The 21917-nt window shown below is 41.9% G+C and overlaps 1 protein-coding gene across 4 annotated transcripts in view; it reads left to right on the top strand.

Annotated features, from left to right (window-relative positions):
• NCK2 (NCK adaptor protein 2) overlaps window positions 1–11565 on the top strand; it is a 169903-nt gene extending 158338 nt beyond the window's left edge. For all 4 annotated transcript variants that reach the window (XM_049856978.1, XM_049856975.1, XM_049856976.1 and 1 more), the window contains one exon: window positions 10146–11565. In XM_049856978.1, coding sequence (XP_049712935.1) covers window positions 10146–10340 — 195 coding nt within the window. In that variant the 3' untranslated portion in view covers window positions 10341–11565. The remainder of the gene's footprint in view (window positions 1–10145) is intronic.
• The last annotated feature ends 10352 nt before the right edge of the window (window positions 11566–21917 follow it).

Here is a 21917-nt window from a genome sequence, read left to right as displayed (position 1 = left end):
TTCGTTTAAAAATACTTAATAGTTTTCTGTTTTAAAGAGTAAAGTAATAACCCAACTCTGAGTCCTAGTAAGTCAGTGCTTTTTTAAGGGGGGGAGGGGTGGTACATATATCTGGGAAAAAAGAAAAAGGGGTCATCCTATGATATCCCGTGTTAGTGAAGCTCTCGCTGTTTCACAGATCAGTTAAATGCGTATTTTACCAGTGAATGAATGAGTGGACCAGTGAACGTATGTACAAACCAACAAAGTTTCTTTACCTGTTGCAGTCCTCTTTCTCATTCCTTCCTCTCATCTCTTCTTTTGCTGTCCTCTCTGTATAATTGTCATGTATTTTATTTCTAGCAGCTGAAGAATAAACAGTATTCTTGCTTATTATTCATATTTCATCATCATACTTCTGTCTGCTAAACCATAGTTCATTAAATCTGGAAAATTCAGAATTCCTACCGTTTACCTGTATATTTGTCATAGGTCCTTACATATTTTGTCCACATTCATTCTATAGATAATGGTTAGCAGGCTGTTCTTACAATAAAGAATAACTAGTAGCTAGATTTATAAATAGTAAGCAGTGCAAGTTGTCAGTGTTTTATCAATTCCTTCTTTTCAAAGGAGCCCTGGTGGTCATAAACAGTTAAGCACTCAGCTGCCAAACAAAAGACTAGCCGTTCAGACCCACCCAGTGGTCAATCTGCTCATGTAACGGTTACAACCTAGGAAACCCTATGGGGCGCTTCGCACTATGAGTAGAAATCAACTAGACAGCACCTGTTTTAGTTATAACAGAAATACCACAAGTGGATGGTTTTAACAAAGAGAAATTGATTTCCTCACAGTCTAGTAGACTGGAAGTCCAAATTCAGGGTCTGCTCCAGGGGAAGGTGTTCTCTCTCTGTCAGCTCTGGAGGAAGGTCCTTGTCATCAATCTTACGCTGGGCTAGGAGCTTCTCCGTGCAGGTGCCCCAGGTCCAAAGGACACACTGTGCTCCCCGCATGCAGTCCACACCCCAGGGAAATTCCCTTTACCATTGGATCAGGGATGTGACCTTAGTAAGGGTGTTACAATCCCACCCTAATTCCCTTTAACATAAAATTACAATCACAAGATGGAGGACAACCATGCAATACTGGGAATCATGGCCTAACCAAGTTGATACATATTTTGGGGGGACACAGTTCAATCCATGACAGCACCTAATGATGACAACATTCCCCCGTCCTCTCCCAGGTCCTAAAGGTTATTGAGAAAGTGACAGGTTATAACTATGAGGAAGTCTGAAAATTATAACACCTGAGAGAGTAGCTAACTTCATAGCATAAGCTAATGGTTTAGGAAGTCATCTTCATCTCTGTAAGACTCAAAAGATCCCATCGAAATCACAGTTCTCCCATATTTTCATGTCCCACAGTAGTATTTACATCCCAGTGTTTAACCGTTTGTTTCTGATAGAGAAAAACTGTGTCTTGGTATAAAGATAATTTTAACCCACATATCTGGCACTCTCAAAGTTAGTGTGTGTTTATTCCCCCCCCCCCCCACTTTTTTTAATGTATTAAAATTGGCCAGGAAGGAACAGAATAAAAGGATTAGAAAAGTTCCTGGCCATTTTTTTAAATTTTAATATTTTCTTACAGCAATCATTTTTAAACCCAAACTATATTTTTAGGAAGTCTCTTAAATCTCTTTCTAAATCAGTGATTCTCAAACTTTAGTGTGTATCAGAGCCCCCAGAGGGCTTGTGAAAACACCGATTGCCTGGTCCCGTCCCCCGGTTCCCCGCCCCCCCCCCGCCGCCGCCCCGCCCCAGAGTTCCTGATTCAGGAGCTGTAGACGTAGGGCCTAAGAATTTGCATTTCTAACACGTTTCCAGGTGATGTGGATGCTGTTGGTCTGGGGTCACACTTTGAACCCCTGGTCCAGATTGTGTATTCCCTATGGTTTTATACGTTGCTGTGGAAACTCTGGTGACAGTGGTTAAGTGTTATGGCTGCTAACCAAAAGGTCAGCAGTTCAGATCCACTAGGCGCTCCTTGGAAACTCTATGGGGCAGTTCTGCTTTGTCCTATGGGGTCGCTATGAGTCAGAATTGACTTGATGGCAGTGGGTTTCATCAATGGGTATGTTGTTCCTAGGTGCTGTCAAGTTGGTTTTGGCTCATAGCAACCTCAAGTGTGCGGAGTAGAACTGCATGCCATAGGGTTTTCGTAATATTTCTAAATTCAAATATTTAACTATTAAAATTGGAAGTACCTGAAGTATCATTTACTATATGTACTTTTCTAGGCATTCAATCCTCACCTTTCACCTGATGCTCAGGTGAGTCAGGACCTTCAGAGAACCCTACCTCATTAGCCCTGGCAAGCTCCTCAATCCACCTTTTTTTTTTTTTAAACTGAAGTACAGCATTTAAAATTATTCTTCACATTTACTTCTGTAAAGAAGACAAGAGTCTTATTTAATGAAATGGAAAAACTAATCTCCAACTTTATGTGGAAAGGAAGGAGGCCCTAAATAGATAAAACAATATTAAAGAAGAACAAAGCAGGAGGCCTTATACTTTCTGATCTCAAAACTTACCATACAGCCACAGTAATCAGAACAGCCTGGTACTGGTTCAATGACAGGCACATAGACCAATGGACTAGAATCGAGACCCCTGAAGTAAATCCATCTGTGGGCAGCTGATCTTTAACAAAAGGGTAAAAGCCCATTCAATGAAGAAGAAACAGCCTCTTTAACAAATGGTGTTGGCAAAACTGGATATTTGTTGGTAGAAAAATGAAACAACATCCATACCTCACACCTTACACAAAAACTAACTCAAAATGGATCAAAGATCTAAATATAAAACCTAAAACTATAGAAACCATGAAAGAAAAAATAGGGACAACACTAGGGGCCCTAGTATGGCATAAATATAATGCCAGCCATAACTAAAAACACAAACAGCAGAAGATAAACTAGATAACTGGGTTCTCCTAAAAATTAAGTACCTAGGCTCATCAAAAGATATCAGCAAGAGTAAAAAGAGAACTGGGAAAAAGTTTCCAACTATGACGTAGCAGACAAGGGTCTAATCTTCGAAATTTATAGAAAACTTTTAAACACCTCAACACCAAAAAACAAACAACCCAGTTGAAAAAGGGGCAAAGGACATGAACAGACACTTCACCAAAGAAGGCATTCAGGCAGCCAGCAAATACATGAAAAGATGCTCACGATCATTAGCCATTAGAGAGATGCAAGGCAAAATGACAATGAGATACCATCTCACCCCTGCAAAAATGGCAATGATACAAAAAAAAATAGAAAACATGCTGGTGAGGCTTTTGTGGGAGTGGAACTCTCACACATTGCTGGTAGGATTGTAAAATGGTACAACCACTATGGAAAACTGCAGACCTTCCTCTAAAAGCTAGAAAAAGAAGTACTTTGACCCAGCAATCCCACTCCTAGGTATATATTCTAGAGGTGATAAGAGCAGTGACAGTAATAGACATGTGCATACTTACGTTCATTGCAGCACTATTCACAATAGCAAAAGGTGGAGACAACCTGAGCGCCCATTAGTGGATGAATGGATAAACAAATTGTAGAATGTACATACAGTGGAACACTACACAACTATAAAGAATAATGAGTCCATGAAAATGATATTTGATCATGTCACATGTGGATGGGCTTTAGATCTATGGAGTAAGTATTTTAGAGATACAGTCAGAAAATAGAAAATGCCATTAAGGCTGTTCACACTTGAGAGTAAGGAAGAGATAATCTGATGTAACAACAGACAGCAGTATCAGCTGACAGTGGCATTGAAGTGTTGAGAGTGAGCCAATTTTGATTAAAAGAAGTCTACGTTAGACAACTAGCGAGGGTGCTCTAATAAAACGGCAAAACTGAAAGGTGGGTTTTCTGAAATAAAAAGACAAAATAGTCAATGGAATACAGTTTGCCTCTAATCCATTGGTTCTCAAATTGTTTTGTCCGCTTCTGTGGACAAAAGAGTACCTTCATTAAAGTAAAAAAAAAAAAAAAAATACTCATTTACCAAAGTAAAAAACAATGACACAGCTTTTTGATAAGAAACCAACAAGGTGACCTGTCTTCGGGGTCCAGGGAATATAAATATGTAACGGTAAGTTGTTGGTGCTCAGAGGTTTCAAGGTGACCACATAGTCCAAAGCCCACCTGGGAGACCTGGTGAAGCACACAGAGGGGATTTCTACTCAAATCTTTTTATAAAATCCAAAGTGGAATAGAAGTAGAAATTTTAAGGCTATTAGCGATTGAGGAGTGCCTGTAAGCAAGGTCCCTCCCACCCCTCTTATTTCCTCAAGGCCATTGTGCTTGGAAGAAAATCATATTAACACATAAGCTTTCAGGGATGAAGGAAGAAGTAAAGGATATTTAAGACCGTTCTCAGCATCTGTTTTTTTCCCCCTCAGTGAGAAAATACTGATTAAATTCTGAGTAGATAAGTATCTGATCTAGGCATCTGTTCTAGAATAATGCAAAAGGGCTTTTGAGCAAGTATTTGAACCAATGGTTCAAGCTTAGTGAAGCTGCAGGAATAGCATCAAAGAGTTTGTGCTCTGGTTTTCTTCTCTAAAAGCACTCTCTTCTTGCAAGCTGAAATCGCAAAGAGGTGAGGTGTAAGAATTATTTAAAGAAATGAATAATGGAAGAGCTGTCAGAATTGGAAATTCGTTAAGTCAACGTGTTTGTTGAACACTTAGTAGAAGCCCAGTGTGAGGAAATGGAGTTGAATCAGGTTCTTGCACTTACAGGGTCATATTCAAAGAGGGGCCGAAAGCCCAAAATGAAAACGACGGTAATGGTAAGTGCCCCGACAAAGGTTAGATTTCTTCCAACCTATTAATTGTTCACAGATTCCATTTGGAATCTAAAAAGAAGGGTGGAGTTAATGGGTTATAAAAAAAAAAAACAAACGCATTGCCGTGGTCTTGATTCCGATTCACAGCTATCCTATAGGACACAGTAGAACAGCTCCATAGGGTTTCCAAGGAGCATCTGGTGGTTTCGAATTACCAACCTTTTTAGTTACCAGCCAAGCTCTTAACCACTCTGCCACTAATTGATAATTCTTCAGAACCTCCGATTCAAATACGAGAATAGAAAAGTCGCTCCTTACTAGGAACAAAGAGGAGGTAAGAAGAAGTGGTCTTATGTTTTAGTTTTGCCTACTTTTGAATTCTGTAGATGGTGCCCCGCAGCAACTCGCTGGAAACACTAAGGGGCGGTTCTACTCTGAATTGACCCGGAATTGACTCGATGGCAATGGGTTTTTTTTTAATCATACTATGGCTGTTTTCTTAATTCGGGTCCACACGGTGAGATTTTTAATCTCTGTTGACGCATCCCTCTCGTTGTTTGCTGGCGGCACACATCTCAGTCTTTTCCCATTTGCTGCTGGTGAACATGAGGAGTGTTGGCAGCACAGGTTTATGAATAGTCCTGCTGTGGACATTTTTTTTTTTTTAATTATATGAACTGTGCTATCAAAAGCTCATTCAGGCATTATCTATAGGAATTCGTATTCTATATAGATAAAAATTCTGGTTTACTTAGAATACCGTGTTTACTTTTACCTGAAATTATTCTATATTCCTTTTTCTAAAAAAAATATTGTGTTTTTGGTAAGCAAATTAGTTCCCCTTTGGCGATTTCTGTGCATATTGTTCAGTGACATTGGTTACATTTTCCACATTGTGTTGACCTTCTTAATAATTTTTGTTCTGGTTGTTCCATTAGTCTAGCCTCCCTGCCCCCTCCAACCTTCTCATCTTTGCTTTAGGCTAAGTGTTGACCATTTAGTCTCATACAGATTTTTTTTTCTTTAAGGAGCACAGTACCCACAGTGATTTTGTTCACTGAGCCAATCTGTTATTTAACTGAAAGGTGGTCTCAGAAGTAGTTTCAGTTCAGAGTTTAAAGGGTATCTCAGTACAGTAGTCTTGGGGGTTCCTCTAGTCTCCACTGGTCCGGTAAGTCTGGCCTTTTTTTTTTTTTTTAAAGAATTTAAGTTTTGTTCTACAGTTTTCTCCCATTCCACCCGGGACCATCTATGTGTGCCTGGTCAGAACTGTCGGTAGTGGTAACAAGGCACCATCTAGTTCTCCTGGCCTCAGGATAGATGAGGCCACGGTTCATGTAGGCAGTTAGTCCTGAGTTGTCCCACCAGACTATGGTCCTAAGCCTTCAAACTCAGTAAATCAATCCTGCAAGGTGTTTGGTTATATCTAGGCACTATCCACGGCTGTGCCTCCTGTGTGTTTTATTATATATGTGAATAAATGTGCAGCACACACAAATATGTATATATATATGCCTACAGATACACCTATACCTGCACACATATACCTCCCTATACGCATATATACATATATATCTACCTATGCAACCAGTCACATATTTTTTAGTTGTTTACCGCTGTTGTTGCAGAATTGTGTATGTTACAGCATTTACCAATAACATGTCCTATTATTGTGTACTTCTTAGTGTCATCATTTACTTTGGTCAAGTTGAGCAGACTTCACCCACACAGCCTTTCCCATCCACAAAAGTACTAAGTGCCTACTGTCTACAGAGTGACTCCCCCTTCCTCCCCTTCCTATCCCTGGTAACCACCAAGTGATATTGATTTTTGTATGTGTACTTATTTTTTGTCTTTTTACACAAGTGGGATCATACAGTATTTTGTCCTTTTGTGATTGACTTATTTCAGTCATCATAATGTCCTCAGGATTCGTCTGTGTGGTTTCAGGAACTGATCATTATTCTTTATAGCTGCATAGTATTCCATTGTATGTACGTACCATAATTTGTTTATTCAGTCATCCATTGACGGTTGCTTAGGTTGTTTAAATCTCTTTGCCATTGTGAATGATGCAGCAGTGAACATAGGTGTGCGTGTGTCTATTCATGTCCCTCCAGGGTATATACCTAGGCATGGGATTGCTGGATCATAAGGTACTTAGAGCTTTTTGAGAATGTGCCATACCGTTTTCCATAGTGGTTATGCCATTTTACTATCCCACCAACAGTGGATAAGGGTGCCACTCTCCCCACAACAAAAATCTTTTCTGTTTTTTTGATCAGTGTCATTTTTGTAGGTGTGAGATAATATCTTATTATAGTTTTGATATGCTTCTCTCTAATAGCTAATGATCACAAGGATCTTTTATATGTTTGTTGGCTGCTTCACTGTGGATATTCTTGAACGTGAGTCCTGGTAGACACGTTGCATGCATTTCTCAATACCACATTTCCGAGATGAAATTGCTGGGTCAATGAAAATGACCGTCATCAGACCACACAGTAATGTAGACGCTGTGTAACGAAGCACTAGCACTGCGTTATGCACTCAGCAGCCATGAATGAGAGCTCCCCAGACCAGCAGTCTTTCCACCTCAGAAATCATCATGGCGCACTGGTCCTTCAGCGATGGAGTCTTGACAGGCTTCACCCCTGTGCCCCGGCGGAGAAGGCTCACATTAACCACCTTGTGTGAGCCTTCCTCCAGAGAAGAGAGAACTGTTTAGACAGAACGGAATCCCTATGACTTCAAATCAGTAACACTCAAAACTGAAAACATGTAGAGTGTTGAGTTAGAGTTTGTTTTGGTCTTCTTTCTCAATGTAGATATTCAAACAAAACGTGTTAAAATTCTTTGACAGCTTAAATTTAGAGTACTGTATCATCATATTACTACATTCCTCCTCGCTGAGGGGGTGGAGTGTGGCATGGTCCTTTTCCAGTCTGATTTCTCCAAGTCTATTTCAGAAAACCAGGCATAAAAAGACCACAGCAGACGTGAGCAGGGGCTGGTGGAGTTGCCTTTGCTGGGATCATTCCCTTGAGCTCCCTTTCCTGGGGGCTGAGTTGTTTGGGGCCCAGAGTAGCTCCATTTCCATCAGATCCAGGGAACTGGCTCAGCTTACGGAATTCTCTGCTGCGGTGCCCCAGCTGTCCCATTAGGGACATTCCCAATAAGGAAGGTCTGGAGCAGGGCCAGGCTCCGGGATAGAATCAAAAGCATCTGCAGGCTGAGTGAAGTAGGCAGCACAGCTTCCTCCAGCGTGGGGCTGCTTAGCCCGTAAGTCACAGCTGGCCGTTCACATCATTTTCTGGTGGCATTGAACATTTGAATGTACTCGTGGTGGTTGACTGAACTTCATTTCACTTCTCAGGCTGCATGAGGATCTCCTGGAGGGCCTGTGAAAACACAGCGTGCTGGGCCCCACCTCTCGAGTTTCTGATTCCCTAGTTCTGGGATGCGGGCCGAGGATTTGTGTTTCTAACAAGTTCCCCGGTGATGCTTCTGTTTCTGTTCTTGGTTGGGAGCACACTTTGAGAACCACTGGTCTAGTTATCTTCACATTTGATTTAGAGCTGTTCAGTGGTAACCCATAACCGTGTGTGTTAGTATGTAGATTGTTCGCTCTCTGATTTTCTGAGGGGAATCTACGCATTTGGAATTAAAACACCCCACATTTTGAATACTCCTGCTTTGCCTGAATGAAGTTGGTGCTCTTTCCTTACCTGATTTCTGCTTGAGAGCCCAAGAAATTAAAAACGACCTTTCCTGCTGCCTCAGTTTTACTGCCGTAGCGCACACATATACACACATACACCTACGCACGTACACATACACACGTAGACACTACGATGCTAAATCAAAGAGCTTAAACTAAAAGCAAATTTCCCTGTCTGAAAAAATCATCTGCTGATCATTTGGGTTAATTAAAATCGAGTCTGTCACACACTTAGTAGGATCCATTCATGTACCACCTCCACTATGAACGATGCCATGTTCCCTGTGAATTGATTGAAGTGTCTGTAAAACTTGCACAGTGCCTGGCTCATGGTAAGGTTTCATATGAGACCCCCCCGCCAATCTTTTCCTAAAGGTACAACTTATGGCACAGACAAGAAGAAGAAAAATACCAAATACCTGTGTTTATAGAATATATATTTTTAGAATATTCATAGTGAGAAACTTGAAACTGAAAATAATTCAGGGAAAACCTGAAACCATCAGAAGAGAGGGGTAAGCTGTTCATAGCCATATATCCTGTTGCTACGTTTAATGCAGTATGGTCAGCAGCGGTGGTTCTCCTAACCTGCTAGAACGAATAATGGTGACCGTGGCAAGGATGTTGGCACTCTGGCCTTGCTTGCGTGTGGAGCACCTGTCAGGCAGCACCGGCTTTGGTTTGTTTTGTATTCAAAGCCATGCTCAGCGGTTAATTTGGATGGTGATACTGAGGCTCGCAGGCATTCATCATGTTTAATTCTGTGAAAATAGTAATGATTTGAGACTTGTGCGATCAGATGATTACTTAGAATATTGTTTTGTGCCGTTTAGAATATTATGTGGATAGGACTGGCTCACGTGATCACCTGCGACAGCAGAGTTCTGTGATGACTGATTCTAAGGGACCTAGTAGGCGAAATAATTTCCGATTCTCTGTATGCAGACCACTTTTAATAAATCCCCAGTTTATAAAAAAAAAAAAAAACGGAAACCCTGGTGGCGTAGTGGTTAAGTGCTACAGCTGCTAACCAAAAGGTTGGCAGTTTGAATCCACCAGGCGCTCCTTCGAAACTCTGTGGGGCAGTTCTACTCTGTCCCATAGGGTCGCTATGAGTTGGAATCAACTTGACTGCAGTGGGTTTGGTTTTGGGTTTTTGGTTTATCAAAAATAACACAGGAAGTAAAAACGTCACGTTTCTTCGGTGCCCAGGTTAACACGGGTGCCTCGCATCCATGATGGGTTCCCAGGTTTCAAATAACAAATTCATTTAGCACCCAAACTGTGCTAGGCAAAATTTAATTTTTCTTTGGTTCAGAACCTTGGAATGCCTCGGGGCCATTCTCAGTTTCAAATACTACTCTCGGTGTTAACACAGAACGGGCTGGCTGAGCTTTTGGGTGGTTTGGATTTGGATAAGTGGAAGATTCAGACTGCGCGACCCGAAATATTTAAGAGTCAAGAAGTTACAGCTCCCACAGTAAAGAATGTCTGTTCTCAGTTCTTTAAGTTTCTGGATGGCTTGAGTGTTTCTGGAGCCCCCGCTCTGTGACCGGGTCCTAACGTGTGCTTTGCTTCCTCCCTAGCCCAGTGACTTCTCCGTCTCTCTCAAAGCATCAGGGAAGAACAAGCATTTCAAGGTGCAGCTGGTGGACAATGTCTACTGTATCGGGCAGCGGCGATTTCACACCATGGACGAGTTGGTGGAACACTACAAAAAGGCGCCAATCTTCACCAGCGAACACGGGGAAAAGTTATACCTTGTCAAAGCCCTTCAGTGACAGCCGAGGCGGGGTCCCCTCCCCACGGTCCTCTTCCAACTACAAGCCTTAGGTCCAACACTCATTTCCGCAGCGCGGGGCTCATCTACCTGAAGAAGAAGGCTGAAGCCGCTGGCTCCCCTGCAGAGGGTTGTGCTCTCTCTAGTGGCGTGTCCTTTCTTGGGTTCTTCTGCTGGTTGACCTTTTAGCCAGTTCTGTTTGTGTTCCGTTTGCCTTAGGTGTAAACCATGAGCAGCCATCTCTAGCAGTCACATCCACGCTCAAGTCCAGCACCCCCTGCCCACTAGGTTTGTAGAATTTGGAGATGGAAGAGAGGAGTGTTTGTTTGCTTTATTCTTTTTCAATTGGAAGTGGTGTTAGTCTGTTCAAATTGTTCATGCTGACAGAGCCCCCCCGTTAAAAAGACGTTGGGCACAGTCTGAATGCCCTGAAGCTACAGTTCATTGAGACAGAGTACACTCAAGAAGTTGTGGCCAGGAGCTTTAGGGCCGTTTTGCTTACCAGGTAGCCTCCGAGGAGTTTCTAGGTCCCAGAAGCATTTGTTCCCCCGCCCTTTGCTCTCACGTGGCTTCCCAGACTCTCCAAAGAGTGAACGCATTTGGTGGTAGCACTAAACTACTAAGTCAGATTGTCGTTCTAGAGCCTGTCTCGTGCATTTTGGACTGTGCTTGCAATAAAGAACAACTTTGAAACTCAGTCTGCAAAAGAGGAAACCGGTGACTCATAAAGAATAGAACGTTTTGGTGGTTGACCCCAAATGTGCCATCCACATAGTGCTTTTTCCTTTCACCCTCCTGCTTGCTTGAATTTTATAATTATGTATTTAATTCTCAAATTTATAAGTGTACCTGTAGCTATTTGTTGACACTAATACAGATGATTATGGAGAACAGCTGATCTTTGGGGAAGGGGCGCTACCAACACTTTATATATGTGTGTGTGTGTGTATACACACACTATATGTGTGTGTATATATATACATATATATAATTTGCTTTACAGGGAAATTTTTTAGGGTTTACAGAGAATATGTGATTGGTAGTGAGAGACACACAGAATGTTTATGAAGAAAATGCACTCCCTTTTTTCTTTGCATTTAAGTTTCTTTACAGTTTATACGTCTTGAGATGGCACATTCCTGAGATTGAAGAAGGGGTCTTGCGATTCCCCTAAACTTGCATACCCAGTTTTTTGGATATTGTAATAAAAAAGTATTATGACGAGACCGTGCGTAGATTTATCTTTGGCAAAACTCGGACGCAATTATGAGCATATCTACCGCAGCTTTTTCCAAACGCTCTGTGCTGAGAGGGAAAATTGTTAGGAGTTTAACAAATTATTTGTGTGCTTCCTTTTTCTACCACCACATCTTTGTATATTGAAATAATAAATTTTAATTAGTGAAATTCCATAAGAAACCAGAATCACAAGCTTGGTCGTAACATTACTCTTTGGAAGTTATTTATTTAAAACGATGTCTTGCCAAACTGTTGTCAGCCAGCCAGAGTTCTCATGTTTAGTTTTTCTCTCCTCATTAATGTCTTACTTTCGTTTGCTCAGTCAGTAAGCATTTCTCAAACAATCACATGTGCCAGACACTGGAAATAGTCACATAAACACAAGGTTTGTTCCCTTTTGGGCTAATTGTAGCTGAAGTTTACTGAGTGCTACCTGCGTGCCAGGCCCAGTTCCTCACTGACCCCATCAAGACCCCATGAGGTGGGTCCTATCATCGTCCCCATTTCACAGATGAAGAAAATGAGGCACCAAGTAAATGCCCAAGGCTAGTGGGTTAGTGAACGTTAAAGCACGGATGCAAACCCAGAGGACCTGGCCCCGAGACTGCCTGTTGAGTGCTTTTGCTCCGCCATTCCTGTTTCCTTAGTGTTAATTGCATCTTTTTGTTGCCTTTGATTATAATAAAGAAGGTTGGTTCTGGTTACTGAGATGGGGGGCGGTGGGTCGGTGGGAGGGGAGACAGTTATATAAGAATAGGCATCCAGGTTTTGTAGTGAGACCGTCATCACCTTATACAAAATAACATTTGTCCTGTGCTTTATCCATGGAAACAATTCCTCTTGACTGTTTCAGGTTCACATTTTGGCTTCAGTTTAGAATCATTCTCAATAGTCAGTGCCTGGAGAGCTGAACAACTTTGATATACACATAGCCATTCAGGAAGAAATGAGTAATTAAAGGATAGAAGACAGATACACATTTTGGCTTCAGGAGCTTTGTTAAGGCTTATATTGTAATTGACACTTATTTTTAATCTTTTCACAAACAGAATTCTCCAGCTTACTTGGGTAGATCAGGGCTATCTTTTATTAAGGAAATGGTACTCCAGTGGACCTAGGAGGGTGGATTGATAGCCCCAGGGTGCATCTATCTGTAGACCAGGAGCCTGAAGACTGCACCCCAAATGGTTTGGAGTGTTACCACGATGCTCTGGCCAGGGGGTACTTCTGCCATGGAAAATCTCTGCGTGTCCAAAGATTTCCTAAACAAATCTCCCTGCTTTGCTATCGGCATTGCCCCTTGGCACAGACAGCAAAGAACAATAAAGGTTATTCTGTAGCTGGGTAACATTTCTTTGCACTTAGATCTGACTTCATTTTACATAAATAATGTGACATATGGGTACCCTGCTGGGTTACAGTTCATAACTTCTAAGCCCTTCACAGGTGGTTGATGGCCAAATACTGTTACACAATGATTCTTGGGAGCCAAACGGTCCATCAGTTTTTTCCCAAAGTGTATCGCAAATTGAAATCTTAAATTATAATTAGAATCTTTATAACCACTGGAACGCCGACATTTCTAAAATAAGCATTTTGGACTCCAGGACTATTTTGTCTTTCACTTCTGTAGCTGATTTATATCTATTTTTCTACCATTCCTATTGCCTAATGCCAGAAAAATGTCTTTAAGACCAAAGTTCAGAGGTGAAAATAGAAAAGTTTGAAGGTATTTGTTCAATGTATTGACTTTCATTAAATATAGGTTTAGTTCTGACTTCTCACTGGAATCTAACATTATTCGTTGTGTTGTTAGTATATAATTAGTGTAGTTAATATGGCTATTTCAATTCTAACACCTTTCCAGGTGCTAAATGAAGTGGGACTCATTCAGCCACAGACTCTGGGGCACCTACTAGGAGCCAAACACGATAGCAGTGTGGGGTTCTTATTAGCCCTGTGATTCAAACAAATCGCGGAGTGTCGATGACTGTGTTTGCTCAGGAGTAAAGCGGGGTTGCTACCCACCTACATTTAACATGCTCGACTACTAACCGAAAGGTTGAAGGTTCAGGTCCACCCAAAGTCTCCTCAGAAGAAAGGCCTGGCGATCTTTAAAAAAAAAAAAATCCATTAAGAAACCTGTGGAGCACAGTTCTACTCTGACACACATGGGGTCACTGTGAGTCGGAATGGACTCAACAGCAGCTGGCAGCGACCCACCTGTATCATCACAGCTGTGCGAGGAGGCGGTGAGGTGATGCGTGTGGAAGTACTTTGTGTAAAGTGCTATATTCAGTAATGGCAGTCAGGACCTGCTGTGTGTCACACAATCCACTTAAACGTTCGTCCGCACACGGTGGAACTCATCAGTACCTCGTTAACCCATTGCCACTGAGTCGATTCCAACTCATAGCGACCCCGTAGGACAGAGTAGAACTGCCCCATAGAGTTTCCAAGGATCGCCTGGTGGATTTGAACTGCCGACCTTTTTGGTTAGCAGCTATAGTTCTTAACCACCATGCCACCAGGGTTTCCAGCACCTCATTAGCCACGGGCATTCCTCAGATGACCCCAACATGTAGAGCTCTGGCCCAGTCAGACCACCACTGTGATCCTTACTCAGCAGTCCTGGAGCCAGCCTTTCCCTGTTTCTTCAACTTAGACTCTTACAGTGTTTGAGAGGTCTCTTCAAAAACTGCTGCTTTCATTACAAGTCCAGAACTGAAATCCATATTCAACACTCAAATTTTTACCTGAGGTAGTTGCCAAAGTCACATCCCTAAAAATAGTCCTCTTTGGGGGGAGAAACATCTTTTTTTGTTCACTGTGAGGAAATCCTTCTGTTTTTCAGCCTGAGTCTGACAACACAATCCCTACTGAGTACTGAGCAAAATTTGCATAAGCCAACAAGTGCCAGTTAAACCTTTTCTCCCTCTCAGAAGGTGGTGTTCCCACGGCTCTGAGAACGCCGGCCGTTGCTGTTCTACATAAAGCTCATTCAGACCTAGAGGGCTTACAGTTCCAGCCTTACAAACTGCTGCTTCAGGCAAATCCTGGAGCCCTGGTGGCACAGTGGTCAAGAGCTACAGCTGCGAACCAAAGGGTTGGCAGTTCAAATCTACCAGCTGCTCCTTGGAAACTCTGTGGGGCAGTCAGAATCAACTTGATGCCAACAGGTTTGGTTTGGTTTTGGTTTCAGCCAAATCCAGGGCCAACTGAAGGACCAAGACCCAAACAAGGAAAAAAAAAAAAAAGACACTAGTGTTTGCTTCCAAATCACCCTGGGTGGGGGTTCCTCATGAGTCGGAATCAGCTGGAAGCAACTGGAGAGGAGGGAGGAGAACAGATTGGGACCTGAACTTTGAGTGCTTTCCTTGTCTATTTGAAATCTGTGGGAAAATACCTGTTCCGTGCACTTGGCCTTTCTTTGGCTCTTAGAGAAATGTCTGATCTTGAGTGCCTAAAATGGTTTGGCTTTGGTATTTTTTTTAGCAGTCTTACTTGTCTGCATTTGGATTTCCCATATCATAGCTACTGACACTCCGAGCTAGCTGGAGAGATTCATTATGTCCCATCTTTGGAGGGAGTCCTGTTACTTGACAGTAGGTTATTACTGAAGATGGTTGAGCCTGACAGCTGTTATAAAAGCTTACTTTGACAGCTTTTGAAAACGCACAGCCTCATCATCACCAGGGCATCAGGCATTTGGCCAACTCTGCTGGGTTACCAGATTCTGCAGCTAAAGTAATATCAGGCACCAGGGGACTAGGTCGTTTTGCTTCAGTTGCCCTCTAATGAGTAAGGCAAGTGGCCCTCTGAGAACAGGTCATGGCCTGAGGAAACTCCAAGTCCAAAAGTCTTTGGGGACTTTAAACAGAGGTCCTGCTTTCATGGGAGTTGAACCCATTGGCTTTTGTCTGGCCTGGGGTTGAGCCTGGGCTCTGCCCCTCAACAGCAGAGCAGCCTCCAACAAGGTCCCAAACCTCTTTGTGGCTCAAGTGCCTCAGAAAAACTGGTGCGTACCTGCGGTTCTTACACAACCCTTCAAAGACGATGTTGTTAGAATTTATACATTTAGATAATGTGTCTTAGTTATCTAGCAATGCTATAACAAATACTACAAGTGGATGGCTTTAACAAAGAGAAATTTATTCTCTAACAATCTAGGAGGCCAGAAGTGCAAATTCAGGGCACCAGCTTAAAGGGAAGGCTTTCTCTCTCTGCCCAGGGGGAAGGACCTTGTCATCAATCTTCCCCTGGTCAAGGAACTTCTCAGCACAGGGACCCCAGGTCCAAAGGTACATGCTATTCTCCTGGCTCATGTTTCTTGGTGGTATGTGGGCCCCATGTCTCTCTGCTTGCTTCTCTCTTTTGTATCTCAAAAGAGACAGGCTTAAGATACAACCTAATCTTGTAGATTGAGCCCTACCTCATTACCATAACTGCTGCTAATCCCACCTCATTAACATCATAGAGAGGATTTACAACACATGGAAAAATCGCATCAGATGACAAATGGTGGACAACTATGCAATACTGGGACTCATGACCTAGCCAAGTTGACACACATGGAGGGGGACACAATCCGTAACATAAGGTGAATTCCTTAACATAATCATGTAAAATGCTTAGAAGCTTTGTACAGATTGTTAGATGATCTTAATGAAAAGGGGGAAAAGTAGGTTAATGTGTTAAATTATTATCAGAATGGAGCCAGTAGTGAGTAAAATGAGATTCCAGACCACATCTGATTGCAGTATCACAGAGGCACTGTGGTTGAATGAATTCAACATAGAACTCCATATACAAATGGAATTCAGTTGCTAGCAGGATTTACTTGAAAAATGACATGGATTTCCCTTCCAGTGCTGTGAAGAGCAGGGAGTAATAAAATAAGTAAGGCATGACTTTGAAGTAATGAAACCAAATAAATATTTGCCTGACTAGAAAATAGACATCCAAATAGCATCCAAATCCTGTAAACTCTGTCACAGTGGTCATGTTAGCTGTTGAATGCTTAGAGACACTACCTTTGCTGAGGATACTTTTCGGAACATCGTGAGAAAATGTCCACCCATGCTGGGGTGTAGCCTGAACCTACTGGTGCTAGACAATCCTTAGGGTTTATTCAGAGTGGGAAGGGTGGTATTGCTTATGGAACTACTCAGAAATCATTTGGAGAAGTTAGAGAAGTTTTTATTTTCTTTTTCATACTTTTTAATATTTCCCACATTTTCTTCAGTAGATGTGAATTATCTGAATGAAAAATACATAGGGAAAAAATGTTTTCTATATTTGTGTGGAGTAAAATTGGGCAGATAAAATTAGGTGCTCACATCAGTTATACCAGTTGTAGACAAATATTTAGCAGAGAGATTTCTGCTGTGGATTTTGCTTGGTTTCCTTCAAGTATTAGGAAGTAATGTTATCTTTTGTCAATATTTTCATCAAAAATGCCTGTTAGAAATATGATTGCCAAATTTAAAAGTGCAATGAAGTCAATAAACAGCAGAAGAAAACTGAATTCAAAGTCCAAGTATTCTAGATTATTTCGGACGAACCTTTTCATTGTAGCCTGTGCTGACTGCCCTATTTAATACTTGGCCTGTCCCTGCCCTGATTCCATTGCACTGCTCTCTTTTTTTCCCTTATAGTACTTACCAACTTCTAACCTACTGGATAATTTACTTCATTACTATGGTTATCATTTACTACCTGCCAAAGTGCATGTGCCTGCACACACACACACACACACCCCTCACACACAGCTATAAGGTAAGTTCCACAAGGCTTCCGATATCAGTTTGGTCAACTGATGTAACCTGAATAGGATAATGCTTAGCACCTAGTAGATAATAAATACTTGTTTAGTAGCACTGAGCAAATCAACCTCATAGGAAAAAAAAATATATATATATATATATACCTTGAGACATTGTATATCTGAAAATGCCTTTACATCGCTCTTGAAAAAGAATACTTGCTTGGGTGGGTATGGTTCATGCAACACTTTTTTTTGCTTTCAAAAAATCTAGATACTGTTCTATCATTTTTTGGCATTCAGTCAAACCAACCCTACTTTAGTCTATGATGCCGTCATTATCCTCTTCACTTAGGTCAAGAGCTCACCTCATCATTTGTTCTGCCTTTCTCATTTAGCACCTCCCACACACCTCAGTTCAACCTCCTCTCACTCCGTTCTTCATAAGGTCCTTATCCAGCCCCTCTCATCTGCAATACATAGTTTTCTATTTTTAACCACCTATTTTTATTTTTGCTTTCTGCCTACAAGAAACAGTAAATTTTAACTATGGGCCTTCACATAATTTCTTCCCTCAACAATTTATCCTTCCTGAATCTCTGATCATATCACTTAACCGTGCTATGAAGACCCATCAACCCCCTTTTGTCCAATAGAGATAGATGATGAAATCCAAATCGTGCTCAGACAACTGAGGAGGCTTGCTACTAACATGCCATAACTCCTAAGCCCAGTTCCTCATGTCTTCTTACCTAAACTGTGTTCTTCTCATGATTCCACAAACAGGCATAGCACGGGCATTCATATTTCTCTGTCCACATTCTTCCCAGCCTTCTCTGTAATATGAGTAACTTCCTCAGCCCACCAAGTGCCAGTGTCCCAGCTCGATCCCCGTTTTCTCCTTTCTCACTCTGCCCCTTCTCCTGGACCACCTACAACATTTGTCTGGCCTTTCTTATTGTTGGCCAACTTGCATCTGTGTCTTATCTCTCTCATCAAATTATCAACAATTCTAGTTTAGGTTGAGTGATATGAAATTGCCATTCTTTTAAGGTCAAAAATGGTAGAATACTGGAAATTTTGTATGGTTTCCAGCTGAAAACTTTTCTCAAAGTTCTTAATACCTTGCTCTCTGGACATAGTAGGTACTTAGCAAATATTTGTCGATTGACTTACAGAAGTAGAGAACCTATAAAATAAAGCAACACTCATCTCTCTGGCTTAATTAGATTAAAGCTAAACCCATTTTAAAACACTGATAAGGGAAATTCGACATAATCTAAGACCTTATTAAAAGAGTTCATTCTAGTTGTCAGCGGTCCTCTCATTTCTCTCGAGTCTGCATCTGCACGCCTTGAAGAGGAGAGACAGACTCTTGTGTCTTCATCCCTGATTTAGACATATGCCATCCAAAAAACATTTAGTTGGACCCTCAATGTTGGGACCTGGGTCTTATTCAGGAGAGCTGTTATTTCTTATAATCTTGCTCAATAATCTACCACAGAACTTCTGGGAAATCCCTTAAGTGGGACACCAGATGTGATCTGTGACCCATTGTGACATTTTTATGAAACTCAAAATGTTATACCATTAGGACTCAACCTCAAATTCATAACTGCATGCGTGAGCTTTAACATGTCTGTATATCCTCAAACATGTACACATCATGGCACCAACAAGAGCATCTAATTTACATTGTAATCTCTTGAAACATTCATTTTTATTGACCTTAATCCATAGGTGGGATACATAGAGTACAGCCAGTCCTAGTTTTGAAAAGCCAAAATCTGGAAGCAAGTGAACAGGAGATCAGAGATTAGTCTTCAAAGGACATTGATGTTAGAAAATCACTGTCATTTAAAATCAGCCAAGGTAAGCCAAGTAAGCAAAAAACGGAGTAACCTTGTCCCAATAGTCACCACTTTCCCTCTACCTGTGACTTTAATTGATTTAATCTATTAAGATCAAGACAGACAACCCTGCCAAAATTAGGACGTTTGGACTCAAAACACTTTTATATGTCTTCACACACATTAGACAAGGATCCCTGGTGACACAATGGTTAAGTGCTCAGCTGCTAACAGAAAGGTCAGCGGTTCGAACCCCCCGAAGGCTCAGCAAAGATTTGACGATCTGCTTCTGTAAGGATTACAGTCTTGGAAACCCTACGTGGCAGTTCTACTCTGTCCTATAGGGTTGCTATGAGTTGGAATTGACACGACGGCACACAACAACAACACATCCTTTAGACACCCTTGCTCTTTAACGTATATAGGTTTTTCTTGATTCAACCAATATTTAGATGCAAGTCCCTCTGGTAGGCCATGGTCTCAGGGAGCTTGCAATTCCACGGGAGTGGTACCTGTCAGTATACGAGGAAGCAAATGAATAGCCACATAAATTACAAGTTTACTGGAAAAGCTATGAAGATCAAACAAATCCATCGCTGTTGAGTTGATTTTGACTCATGGCAACCCCTCATGTGTCAGATTAGAAGTGTGCTCCACAGGGTTTTCAAGGCTGTGACCTTTCAGAAGCAGATTGTCAGGCTTTTCCTCCGAGGTACCTCTGGGTGAGTTCAAACCACCAACCCTTCATTCAGCTAGTAGTCGAGCACTTAACCATTTGCACTCCACAAGGACACCATGAAGATCAAATGGGAACTTTGATGGAAAATGAGAAGGTTGCCTAATTTAGTTAGTGAGGTAAACAAGCAAACAAAAAAGCTTCTTTGAAGAATTGAACTTTAAAATTGAGAAGGAGCTGGCTGTACCAAGAGACAGAGCAGGAGTGCCTCCTGTAACGGGGCAGCATCTGTTGGGCCCCAGGGAAGGCAGGGAAAAACGGAAGCGCATGCAGCGCTTGAAGATGGCATGAGATGAGGGTGAAGAGTTTGAAGAAAACTGAGGGGGAAACAATTTAAAGTAGAAAAATCAGTTCAGTTCATCCAGAGTTCAGTTTTAAACACGGAAAATCTGAGATGTTTGTAAGACATTAAAGGGGAATTGTTGGAGACAATTATATGTACCAGGCTTGATATAAACTGTGGAAAGTATCAGGTTATACATGGCATTTAAAGTCAGGAAAGTAGATGAGATTATCCAGAGAGAGAATGTAGAGAAAGAAGAAAAGAAGGTCCAGGATCAAAGCCCGAGGAATTGCACATTTATAGACCCCGAGGAACCAGCCAAGGGGAATGACAGAGAAAGGAATACAATGATTAGAGTGTGGCATTGTGGAATCCAAGTGACAAGAACGCAGACGAAAAGAGAGACAACTATATCAGTAGTTGTTTTGGAGTCCCTGGGTGGTGCAAACTGCTAATGTCCTTGGCTGCTAACCAAAAAGTTGGAGGTTCAAGTCCACCCAGAGGTGCCTGGGAGGAAAGACCTGGCAATCTACTGCTGAAAAATAAGCCACTGGAACCACGATGGAGCACAATTCTACTCTGACACACATGGGGTCGCCATGACTCAGAACTGACACAACTACAACTTGTAAAACCGAAGCCCATTGCCTCCGAGTCAATTCCGACTCACTGCAACCCTATAGGACAGAGTAGAGCTGCCCCACAGGGTTTCCAAGGAGCGGCTGGTGGATTTGAACTGCCGACCTTTTGGTTAGCAGCCAAAAGCTTAACCACTGTGCCACGAAATGGGTAAAGGTTGTGTTAAATGAGAAGAAAGGACTCACAGAGATTAGCAACAGAAAGGTCGATGACCTTGACATGAGCTGTGTGAGTGGAGTGGGGGAGTGGTCAGATTGAAGAAGATTGAGGAGAAATGTAGGATTTGGAAGAGGGGAATTTCAGAGCAGAGAAATGCAGCAATAATTTGGACGGGGCTGTGGAGTTCGTGGAGCCCTGGTGGTGCAGTAGTTAAGCACATGACTGCTAACTGAAAGGCCAGTGGTTTGAACCCACCAGCTGCTCTGTGGGAAACAGATGTGGCAATCTGCTTAAGCAAATATTACAGCCTTGGGAACACTATGAGACAGTTCTGCTGTGTCCTATAGGGCTGCTTGTGAGTTCGAATCGACTTGACAGGAATGGGTTTTATTTTCTTGTTTTTGGTGGAGTGCTTCTGGAGTTGGAGATACCAGAGTTGTTTATGTGCTGGTGGGGGCAGTCTCTTAGAAAGAGAGAAATGGAGGATGTAGCAAAATGATCATCCAAAGGAGTAAGGTTCCTGAAAGCAAGGGAGGAAGGGAGGATCCAGAACTCACAAGAGAGGACTGCTCAGCCAACAAGGAAAGGAATAGGAGTTTTGTTCCATGGAAGGAAGAACTGTACCAACTCTACTGTTTTGTAGATATGGCAGCCAGGCGATGACGGAGTGCCTTTCCAATGGCTTCTGTTTCTTCAGGAAGTATGAGTCTATCCACAGGAGTTTTTAATTTTTTGATTTTTTGTCCTCAAGGATAGCTTTTGAATGCAGAAAAGATGATTCAAATGAAAGTTCCTTGGGTTTTTAAAAATATATACAAATCCAAGATGGTGGAGTAGTGAGACACTTCCTGTGGTCCCTCTTACAGCAAAGACCCAAAAAAACAAGTGAATCGATTATATATGACAGT

This window comes from Elephas maximus, chromosome 17 (assembly GCF_024166365.1).
Source record: "Elephas maximus indicus isolate mEleMax1 chromosome 17, mEleMax1 primary haplotype, whole genome shotgun sequence".
Classification (NCBI taxonomy): Eukaryota; Metazoa; Chordata; class Mammalia; order Proboscidea; family Elephantidae; genus Elephas; species Elephas maximus.
The sequence above is the reverse complement of the archived record's forward strand: the minus strand, read 5'-3'. Positions and strand labels throughout refer to the sequence as shown.